This window comes from Dicentrarchus labrax, unplaced genomic scaffold (assembly GCF_905237075.1).
Source record: "Dicentrarchus labrax unplaced genomic scaffold, dlabrax2021, whole genome shotgun sequence".
Taxonomy (NCBI): domain Eukaryota; kingdom Metazoa; phylum Chordata; class Actinopteri; family Moronidae; genus Dicentrarchus; species Dicentrarchus labrax.
This window is the reverse complement of record NW_026136713.1, coordinates 32573991-32584969: the sequence shown is the minus strand read 5'-3', so window position 1 is coordinate 32584969 and position 10979 is coordinate 32573991. Positions and strand designations below refer to the sequence as shown.

The window sequence follows — 10979 nt, the reverse complement described above, 5'->3', positions numbered from 1 at the left end:
AGCATATTTAGTTAGTAACATTAAATTACAATTTTGAAAACATTATGAAAGCAGAGTATCAGTATTTGAGCCTACTGAGGTGTTACTTTAGATAGTCTCTGTTATGTTGCAGTCATGAATGTCACACTGAAAAACAGTGCAGTAAAGGTTAAAAGTTGTGTCTTTAATAGGTTTGGTGTCAAATCTTGTCATAACATGCATGAATTTATGAAGAAGGAAGCAATATACTGCATCTACACAACCACCAATTCCTAAAACAATACCTTTGAAAAGCATTGACAGAAATGATGTGTACAAAGGAACAGCAGAGAAAGAAGAAAGAGTTATAACTTTAATAACGACTCACAACGAAACAAAGACTTACAGATATCAGATCCTTACAGCATCTATTGCTGTATTTATTATATTATAATATATTTTTGCATCATGGGGATTCATTTGACATGAAATATAATACATGTTGTATAAGTTATACAAAATTTAAAAAAAGTACATCTCCCACAAAGTGCAGATAAAACCAGGATCAAATCAAATCCACTGTTACTCCAACCCACAAGTCCTGACATCAGTATAGATACTCTCTTCCTCCTCTGTTTTTGCATCCCTTCTTTCTGCTTTTCTAGATTTCCGACTGGTGAAGGTTGGAGCAGAATAAACCAATGAGTCCTCATCTATCTGACAGAAAATATAGAGAAATGTGATGAGACAGCAGATAACGACATTTACACAATCAGAGAAATAACATCCTGATAACTTTCCAGTTAAATTTTTTCTTTTTTTTTCCTTACCTGCTGACTTTGGTGAACAGCACTGGCTGTGGCTGCATTTGTTTGCAGAGCGACAGCATCTGTATTACAAAGTGAAAAGACAGCATTGATCTGAATTAAGTTTTGCTAAATACTGACAGATCTGATTGATCCATTCTATGACTTTGCTTACCATTGCAACAATGACAAGAATTTTTCTTGAGATTCTTGATTGAATACATGAGAAAGGCTATAAACAGCAGACTTAAAGCCAAAGAAGCACATAACAGAATCAGAACTGTACTGGTCTTCTGCGAATCGCTCTCGTTGGCTCCTGACACAATATGAAGAGGAGCAAATAATGAAAGTTAACAATTAGTACAAGTATAATTACAATTAATATAGTTAATTTCGATTATTATTTGTACATTAAGAGCAAATACTTGACCTAAATCAACAGACAAATATGCTAATTTCTCCATTATATAGAATTATAATAGTTACCTTCAGGGTTGGGTTTTGACCTGTTTCTACAAAATATCTCCTCACATGTGTCCACAGCGCAGTAATAAGTCCCAGCATCAGAGGAGTTGACGTTCTTGAAGATACATTTCTTTGTTGAGAGTCCGTCAGGGTTGTTTTCATATTCTTCAGCACTATTTTGTTGAGTATAATTCAAACTTGGATGAGATTCATTTGATCCAACTCTGAAACAGCACATACTGAGATCTCCTGGACATGTTTGATTCTCACAGTCAGAGAGGACTGAACACTGAAGAGTTGCAGAGTCTCTTGGACGGACTGGATCAGATGGAGGGACTGCAGTGATATCAGATTCTGGTCCTGGGAAATTGAAAACAAATCAAAAACAAGAAACAGATATAAGCAACATAAATTTTCAAATAAAGTTGTTTCTTACTTAATGAATTAGGGAAGTAAGTTAAAGAAGTTAAGTTATAGAAACAATGGAAATCATAATGAATGTATTAAAAGAATTTGAAAGCTGTTTTAATGTTATTACCTTCAACTCTCAGGTCCACAGTTTTCAAAAATATCCACTTTTGTTGTGTTTTAAAACAGACGTAAATTCCAGTATCACTTCGCTTTACGTTTTTAATCTGCAGAACAAATGTTCCAGCTTCTCCTGAGACTGTAATGCTAGGATCAGCACTCTCAGTTTTAAATGTTCTTCCTAAGACTTCGGGAAGGTTTCCAGAAACAAGTCTGATCCAAAAGGAGGTTGCAGAAGATTCGCGGGGACATGTTAGTTTCAGGTCATCTCCAACACCAACAATCTTTGTCTCAAAGAGCCGATAATCTGTGCATCCTGAAAAGACATTATCTTAAATTAACAACAGAGTAAGAATCATGTATGCCCTCTCCTAAGAGGATGAAAATGCTGTAAATGTAAATCTGGACTAAATCTGACATTTCTACACATACTTACGCCCCACTCTGAGCATCAGCACCAAATACAGTAGAATCAGCATTTTCTGGTTATTCCACTTGAGACTGCCGTTAATTTAAAGTGCATTAGGAAATGATTCATCTTTCTGTAATCATATCGAGTGGGAGGAAACAATTGTAGAGCAATCTGATTGGCCTCTCGTTGTCAGTGTTTCGCTGTGCTACCACAGTGGAAATAAAAATAAACCATCTTTCCAACCTAAACACTTGAAACAACACCAACAGCAAGCTGTTGTTTCATGTTTCATGGTGGGTTTCTACAATTGACACTGAAACTGACATGATTTAATTTGATCTTGATGTGACTTTTCATCCCATACTGTGAGGTTTGTGTATTAGGGGAATTTTATGAAAGGGGAACAAAGAAGAGAGTATATGACCAAATTCAGTACATGTTTGTCTTATTTAGTGTGTTTTCATACACTACCATATTTATTCATTATACATGGCAGATGCTAATATTTTTGTGATTCATGGGTGCAGTATAGTCTTAATGTTGATGTTGATTAATTCTGCAAACCTTATATCACTATTTATCTTTACAGCATGGTTAAGGTTAAGCATCTAAAATTACTCAGTTTAGGTTAGATTGGATTGTGGAAGAACAAATAAACAATGATGACATGTTACATGATTAGCACACTACGTCTTCTTGGTATTGAACATGAATTAAGCAATGCTAAATCATGACTCTAATACCAATGGGGTTGTGATTTCATTAGATTTGATCAAAACATGTTTTTAACCTGCTCATTCTTTTACATTACTGCCATCTTTCAGTGTAAATCAGATGAGTCAAAAACAGAAGATACAGTTTACAATGATTTCTTTTCTTTCTCATTAGCTACATAATTACCGGGTGGGTATTGATACTAAATGCCTTTAAATGTCTTTTTCTTGCGTTTCCCCCTCCCTTGTGTCTCCTGTCTGTGTGTCATGGGTGTGGTTTTCCCTCCTGCCTTCCAGCTCTGCTCCACACACCTATCAGCAATCAACTCCCCCAGTCTGTTCACCTGCCTTCGATCAACTCATCTACCCAACAGTATATCTACCCCAGTGCTCCATCTACTCTTTGCCAGAGCCTTCTGTCTTCAATGGGAGTTACTCCTCATCTGCCTGCCTGCCAGCCTGCTATCTGCAGTAAGCCATCTCCTCAACCCTCTCATAATCACCATCACCCTTTATCTGGAATAAAACTTAACTTCACCAAACTCTGAATCAGTCTTGCATTTGAGTCCACATCTTTAATCTAACGTAATGATAAATATGAATGTATTGCATGTAATATTTATTTAAACACAGGCCTATGTGTTTAAACTGCAACAACATGGCAGACTCCGTAGAAGGCGACCCACAGCATCTAGAAATAAACTAGAAATTCTAAGGTAACAAAAATGTAAAGACTTCTATATTCAGATGATTATACAGTAATGAAAACATACTATGAATATTATATTTCATTTCTGCGAATAGATCCTCCTAAACGTTACACACTGTTTTATGATGAAGGATGCATGCTTGTGTAATGGCTTATGATCTGGCACCTGGTTACTATCACAACCTTCTCGCTGTTATTGTTTGGGAGCTACACACCCACTGCCCAAAGGTCAAAGCCCAGAAATGTTGTGAACACAGCAACATAAGAAAAATCAGGCAGAGTCACTGCAGACACACACACACGCACACACACACACACACACACACACATTTCTAGTGACTCTTAGATTAGGGATTACTTTTGTATGAGCCTAGATGTTTTTAGGAAAATCCTACTCACTAACATATGGAGACATTTTATATAACTATAGTCAGTGACTAATAATCTTTTAACTGAACTGAAAAAATGTCTTGAATCAATCAATGTGGTTTTTACATGCGGCCCAGAACCCAATCAGATAGTAATGAGATCCATTGTTGATGTAAATGATTGATCATAGCTTCTTTTTTTGGGCCTTTTCATGCCTTTATTGGATAGAGACAGCTGAAGATCGACAGGAAAGGGGGTAGAGAGAGAGGAGATGACACACAGCAAAGGGCCGCAGGTCAGATTCGAACCCGGGCCACTGCAGGAATTTAGCTGCAATCATAGCTTTAAATAATAATTTAAAGGACAATTCCGCGCAAAATGAACCTGGGGTTAATAACACATGTGTACCGAGTTGGTCCGTTCTCTGGGATATGTTTTCATTCTAATCGACCGTGACCGGTTTTGGCACAAACCGCTAATTAGCTTATAACGCTAGCCAACGGGGCACAGAGTAACGTGAAAAAAAGGCCCTTTCACGGAGCTCCCGCCGCTCTTTGTCTGTATATTCAGGCTCGAAAAGATAAGGACGTCCATCAAACTGAAAGGGTTCGTTGTCGATGTCTTCAAATTCAGTTGAATAATCCGCCGTCTCTTTAGTGTGCATCCTGTGGAAGCACTAGTCTCTTAGGCGCTCAGTGCTTTCTTCCGGCAACAACGTTTCCACGGAGATGTGCAGTGAATCTCGCGTGAAACGTTGTTGCCGGAAGAAAGCACAGACGAAGGGCGACGGGAGCTCCGTGAAAGGGCTACGAGAGAGAGAGCTACCGATAGTCAATGCCCGCAACACAGCCTCATACTTTGGGAAACTGGTGGTGTACCTGCGGACATTGTGAAGCTATGGCCACCGAAGAGGAGTGCCTGTGTTGCACGGAGTGGGACCTGTTGCGTCGGGACACCCAAGAGACTTCCCCTCTCTGATAAACAGAGCTGTCCTCGAAACTTTTTTCCATGTCCCGAAAATAAATTGGAGGCAGCGACTCATAGCAGAGGGACCAGATGGACAGTTATCCGCTGAGAAAGTACACTAGACAAGTTGTGTTTTACATCGGTGCGATTATTTCTGATATATTGAGCAAATTACGTTTGTTTTAGTTCACATCGCCGGCTGTAAATCTTGATCATTGATCTGCATCAATGACCTAACCCCTGACTGTTTACACAAGAGGTCGCCCGCCTGTATACGCGAACGCTACTGTTGTTCTAAACTATCTTTTTAATAAACCGTCTGTACACTTACAAAGTTCTCAATGCTTCTGTTTATACATAGGGGCCCTCATTATTCTACCGTGTAACTGTGGTGCTATTTTGAGCCTTGTTAGTGGAATAAAAAGGGATTTCTTTTCACGTTACTCGGTGCCCCGTTGACTAGCGTTATAAGCTAATTAGCGGTTTGTGCCAAAACCGGTCACGGTCGATTAGAATGAAAACATATCCCAGAGAACGGACCAACTCGGTACACATGTGTTATTGAGCCCAGGTTCATTTTGCGCCGGAATTGTCCTTTAATTGATTACTGTATATTAAAAAATGCATCTAGGTATTTGTGACAGTAATACACAAGGACAGAAGAGAAGAGAGTAAATACAGCCAGCCCACCCATCAAAAGGAAGAGCACAGTGGACAAAGTGGAGGGGGGTTGTTAAACTATCCAACCACCTGCTAAATTCCTAGTCAGGAGATTAAAAGGGGCAGAGCAGCATTTTATCACATATCACAAACACACTCACCTGTGGGAAATCTCTAGTTTCAACTGACCCTCGTGTTTTTATCTGAAGGAGGGAGTCACAACTCTCCAAACTGTGAGAAAACCACAAATATAATAGATTTGAACCGCAGACCTTGCTGTGAGGCAGCAAGACAATCTTAGAGCTAACAGTGTACAGAGTAATGTAAAAAAGAGTGGAGAAAAGGGTCAAAAGTAACATTGGTCAGACCGACGGTCTGTGGTTTGTGGCCTTCAGCAGGGTCATCATATTGTCAACCACAAGCCAAGATATGATGGTTTGACGATAAAGTTATTTTTAATACCTCAAGTGCTGCTTGAGGTTTCACACACACAAACACAAATTACCATACAGTTAACACATTCACATTCACAGACACAATAGTGTCCAGCCCTTGTACATATAACACACATACATAGTTAAATATACAGAAAGATGGCCACTGTTAACTGTTCATGTAGGTATTCTGCTTTGTACTTTCACATACAGACACATGTAAACACGCATTCAAGGTCAGCTTTGGCAAACAAATGACGCATGGAAACTTTAGCATTGTTGTGGTTGGGCTTCAAAATAAGGTGTGAATGCAAAGGGGCTTTTCTACCTCTCACTCTGCTGTAGCCTCAGGAAGGTGGGTTTGTTTTATTGCTTTTAAAAAGGAAGGTGGAACGACACTACAGTATTGCACTTTTCTGCCATTTGGTCCTTTTGATTGGTTGAGTGGGGAGGTGCTAATCATTCACTGGTCCCACACAGATCTGTTTGGTAAGAACAGGAGTTTGAACTGTTTTCTTAATTTAAATTAGCCAGATTATCTATTTGGACACCTGAATAAATTAATACATTTATACTGAAATTAAAATAAAACGTGAACTAAAATGCATCTCTTTGATATTTTAGGGCAGCTGATGCATATGATTGTAGCTGCCTTTGGTTGCATCTCTAAAAACAGTTGTACTTTGAATGAGCCCATTTTCAAGCAAGAAAAATAGCCTGCAGGAACCTCCCCTTATCTTTTTTCCTCTTTGCAATGTTACCCTCGCTACATATCCTGTTGAAGCATAGTCATGTCTGTTCTGAGTAAACAGCCTTGATGGTTGGTCAAAGTACGGAGAAATGGCCCACCGCAGCCGTTCAGTCAGTGTAGCTGTTGCATGTGGCTTTGCTTGTTCTCACAGCAGACATGCAGAAGGCCTTTAGAAAGTGCTGTGAGACCAGGAAGGAAAGAGTTTTCATCTGAGTTGTTGTCCGCCAACATTTTTTACACAGTGTATTTTTCAAAGAAAGATTTAGATTTAAAGTGTTTAAATTTGAAGTTTAAACACCAAAAATCTCAACCTTCTGATGGCGCTAGATGAACGGTTAGGAGATTAATTCAATCAATTAGATCCTATTTATATAGCACCTAATCCTAACATAATTTATCTCAGGGCCCTTTTTATATAGACTATACTCTTTTAAAAAGATAAAAAAAAATACAAATCCTGTGGAAACCTTGAACCAGGGCCACCACCAGGGAAATAAAAAAAATAAAAATATAAACCCATAGAAATATATCACATTCATTCATTCTTTCTTTTCTTTTAATTTTTAGATGAAATATTTTTCTTTATGAAGCTGAGGCATGATGCTCCACTTGCACTCCTGCTCCATTCCCTGCTAGTGTGCACTGTTCACACCTGGTCTGGGTGCAGGCCCGAACCACGTAGTGGTGGATGGTTGTAGGAGTGTGACGGACGGTCAAAAGTGGATATGCACTTATAGTTATTTTCTTTAACATGTCCTACTATGAAAAATATACATTATTGATTTAAAGGCCCACAGTGTAACATTTAATTCAATTCAATTTTATTTGTATAGTGCCAATTCATAACAGAAGTTATCTCAGGACACTTTTCAAATAGAGCAGATCTAGACCGAACTCCTTATAACATTTACAGAGACCCAACAGTGGGCATGAGCAAGACCTTGGCGATGGGGGCAAGGAAAAACTGTCTGTTAAAAGGCAGAAACCTAGGACAGACCCCTCTGCTCTGCTCTGAGTGAGTGAGTGAGTGAGAGAGAGAGATCCTAATGGCAAGGAGCATGTAATGTCATGGTTTGTGGTTAACTTTAGTTATTTCCTGTTTCATTTTGTAATACTCCTCCTCTTGTTTGGCTTCACTTCCTGTCTTTGTCTGTTTTCCCTCCAGTTTCGATTGCCTTCTTCACCCTGATTATGTGTGTTTCATTGGTTCATTATTTCTTTGTGTATTTAGTCCATGTGTTTTGCCTCTTTCAGTTGTCAGGTCATCTATGCCTGTCCATCAGTCCTACGTTTTCCCTGTGTCTTTTTTCCTGCTCCAAGTGAATTTCTATCATCTTCTGGATTTTTGTGGTAACATATTAGTATGTTTTTTTTTGTTCAAATATGTAAGAAAATACCATACAAATATTTTACCATTTCACCTTTTAGAAATATTGTATCTACCGTGTTACAAACACCAAACAAGATATTCAGTCAGTCTCAATTTATTATACCAGTCGCATCCTGCACACGTTGCAAGTAGTTATTTTCAAAATAACCAAATCATGGCTAGGAATTTAAACATGAAGCTCAATATTATGCCATTATAACTGAAAATGGTGCACCTTAAAATTAAGTGAACTGTTTGTTTTACAATCTAAGTTTGTCTTTAAAGAAAGTAGGCAACACGTCATCAATTTCATTTAGTACAATTATTTTTTGCATTGATACACATAGTAAGAGGGTAACAACATAAACTGCATATCAAATAAGAGACTTTTCAAGTTGAATATTTTTAAAAGCCTGTTTGAGCAGTAGCATTATTAATCTATTTACTAAATATTTTTTCAAACAATGATTACAAACAGATACAAAACAATGCATTGCAACTGTTTTAAAGTGATGCAAATAAAATATATTCCCGACATCAGATGTGAATACTGATTTCCCACAGCGTGCCAGACAACAAATACCTTTTATTTGTAAATCCATCGTTAATCCATCACAAAGCCCTAACACCAGAGTAGACTGTCTCTTCTGCTGTTTTTACATTCCTTCTCTCTGCTTTGCCAGTTTTCCTCGTGATGAAGCTCGGTGCAGAATAAGCCAATGAGTCCTCATCTCTCTGCGCAAACATAAGGAAACATTTTATGAGACTGCATATATGCATATTTACATCGTCTAATAACTTTTCCATTGTATCTTTTCTCTATATTTCTTACCTGCTGACTTTGCTGATCACCACGAGGTATTGAAGCATTTGTTTCTAAAACAACAGCAGCTGTATTATAAAATAAAAACACAGGTTTAAGATGACAAATAAGTACTGTTTCATTGGATATTCGGCTGTATAAATAAAATTTACTTGACTTTTAGCTTTTGCAAAATACTGTTTGATAGATTGATGTTTGAGAAACTTATATTACCGTTGCAACAACCACAAGTTTTCTTCTTGATGGTATAAATCAGGAAGGCAATAATAGTGAGACTGATAGCCAAAGCAGCACACAACAGAAACAGAACTGGATTGGACTGCAACATGTTGACTGCTGACACAACATGAAAAGGAGCAAATAATTCAAGTTAACAGTTACTTTGATCAGATGTTACAGTGCATTAGAAATACATGTTTTGTGATACATCACAATGGATTCTACCACATTAAAAATAATGAATTTTACTGGTTTATATGGAAATGTTCAGCATTTACCTTCAATTTTTGTTCCATTTCCAAATAATATCTCTCCACATGAGGCCACAGCACAGTAATAAGTCCCAGCATTAGAGGAGCTGATGTTCTTAGAGAAGTTGTAGACACATTTCTGTGGAGAGTGAGCCTCAGGACTCTTCTCACATTCATCACCACTGTTTCCATGAGTGTAAATTAAACTGGGATGAGATTCATCTGATCCAGCTCTGAACCAGAACACACTGTGATCTCCTGGACATGTTTTCTTCTCAGAGTCAGAGAGGACTGAACACTGCAGAGTCACTGGGTCTCCTGGATGGACTGAATCAGATGGAGGGACTTGAACGACGGCAGTAACATCAGGTTCTGGAAAAACAAATACAAAAATAAAGACACTTTACTCACTATAATGAAAATAAAAGGAGTTATAAATGTTAAACTGTTAAAATGTTATAAACTTCTCTGTAATGAAAACAAGTAAGCTGCTATTACCTTTAATTCTCAGAAATGTTCCATTCAGAAATGTCATGTCAAGTTCTTTTACTTTGACACAGTAGTAAACTCCAGTATCACTTAGCTTTGTTTGACTAATATGCAGGACAAATGCTCCCGGCTCTTGTTTTGCTGTAATGCGAGGAGTCTTGTTAACACCATCATAATCAAAGGAAAATGTTCCTCCCAACAATTCAGGCAAGTCTCCAGAAACTAGCCTGATCCAAAACAACCTTGTTTTGGGCTCAGATGCCTGGCGGGTACATGTCAAAGTCACATCGTCTCCAACACCAACAGTCTTCGTCTCAAAGATCAGACTGTCCGTGCATCCTAAAGATCAAATTAAATGTAGCAGTGATTAACAAAAGATATATTCATGTATGCCATGTGTTAAATTGATCCAAGAAGATGACAATATACTTTGAATATATAGGAAAGAAGCTGACTTTATATACTTACGCCCCACTCTGAGCATCAGCAGTAAATAACATATGATCAGCATTTTTGATTATTCCACTTGAGACAGCAGTTAGAATAAATCATATTAGAAGATGATTCATCTTCATGTAATCATACCAAGTGGGAGGGAACAATTTCAGAGCAATCTGATTGGCCTCTTGTTATGTTTGCGTTTCACTGTACTACCACAGTGGAAATAAAATCAACCTAAACACATGAAACAACCCCGACAGCAGCTTTTGTTTCAGGTTTCAGGGTGGGTTTCAATAACTGACACAGAGTAAACATAACAGATCATTTGATTTGATTGTAATATAAACTACAGTAATCACTGAGATCATTCACCTGAACACAAGGGAGGATGAGACAATATGACACAATATAACACTTTGTCTTGTACATCTTTTGTATTGTTGTCATTCACTGTGGTGTTATTGGGGTTGTAACTTAGTTCTTTTAGCTGGGCATTCAGTGTTGCAACACGAAAGTTCAATACGAATGTATCTCCAATGTATTTCCAATGGACCAGGCTATGTAAGGATAGTAGCTGACAAGGTGTCCACTGTCAGGAATTAATGGACATCATTCA

The 10979-nt window shown here is 38.0% G+C and overlaps 2 protein-coding genes across 4 annotated transcripts; both read right to left on the bottom strand.

Moving 5' to 3' along the window:
* Nucleotides 1–318: 318 nt before the first annotated feature.
* LOC127374305 (contactin-1-like) lies at nucleotides 319–2263 on the bottom strand. Of its 3 annotated transcripts, XM_051419477.1 has the most exons (6): nucleotides 2194–2263; nucleotides 1768–2073; nucleotides 1251–1589; nucleotides 940–1080; nucleotides 789–847; nucleotides 319–675 (listed from the first exon to the last, which is right to left on the bottom strand). In XM_051419477.1, exons 1-6 carry the CDS (start codon nucleotides 2234–2236, stop codon nucleotides 541–543), a joined length of 1023 nt encoding a protein of 340 aa, XP_051275437.1. In that variant the 5' UTR covers nucleotides 2237–2263; the 3' UTR covers nucleotides 319–540. The 3 variants fall into 3 exon arrangements, 2 of the variants coding, with proteins under 2 accessions (XP_051275437.1, XP_051275438.1); XR_007887018.1 differs by having other exon boundaries at nucleotides 789–1080; nucleotides 2190–2262; XM_051419478.1 differs by lacking the exon at nucleotides 940–1080.
* Nucleotides 2264–8239: 5976 nt separating this feature from the next.
* LOC127374306 (uncharacterized) lies at nucleotides 8240–10459 on the bottom strand. Its single transcript, XM_051419480.1, has 6 exons — nucleotides 10391–10459; nucleotides 9932–10261; nucleotides 9461–9805; nucleotides 9177–9299; nucleotides 8973–9031; nucleotides 8240–8875 (listed from the first exon to the last, which is right to left on the bottom strand). The coding sequence occupies exons 1-6, from the start codon at nucleotides 10431–10433 to the stop codon at nucleotides 8753–8755; spliced, it is 1023 nt and encodes a 340-aa protein (XP_051275440.1). The 5' UTR covers nucleotides 10434–10459; the 3' UTR covers nucleotides 8240–8752.
* Nucleotides 10460–10979: the final 520 nt, after the last annotated feature.

Coding starts and splice junctions, on each gene's coding strand:
- LOC127374305 (XM_051419477.1), bottom strand. CDS start 2,236: ATGCTGATTCTACTGTATTTGGTGCTGATGCTCAGAGTGGGGC. Junction 2,074..2,193: donor GCTGATGCTCAGAGTGGGGC/GTAAGTATGTGT, acceptor ATGTCTTTTCAG/GATGCACAGATTATCGGCTC. Junction 1,081..1,250: donor GTCAAAACCCAACCCTGAAG/GTAACTATTATA, acceptor ATATTGTGTCAG/GAGCCAACGAGAGCGATTCG.
- LOC127374306 (XM_051419480.1), bottom strand. CDS start 10,433: ATGCTGATCATATGTTATTTACTGCTGATGCTCAGAGTGGGGC. Junction 10,262..10,390: donor GCTGATGCTCAGAGTGGGGC/GTAAGTATATAA, acceptor TTTGATCTTTAG/GATGCACGGACAGTCTGATC. Junction 8,876..8,972: donor GTGATCAGCAAAGTCAGCAG/GTAAGAAATATA, acceptor ATGTTTGCGCAG/AGAGATGAGGACTCATTGGC.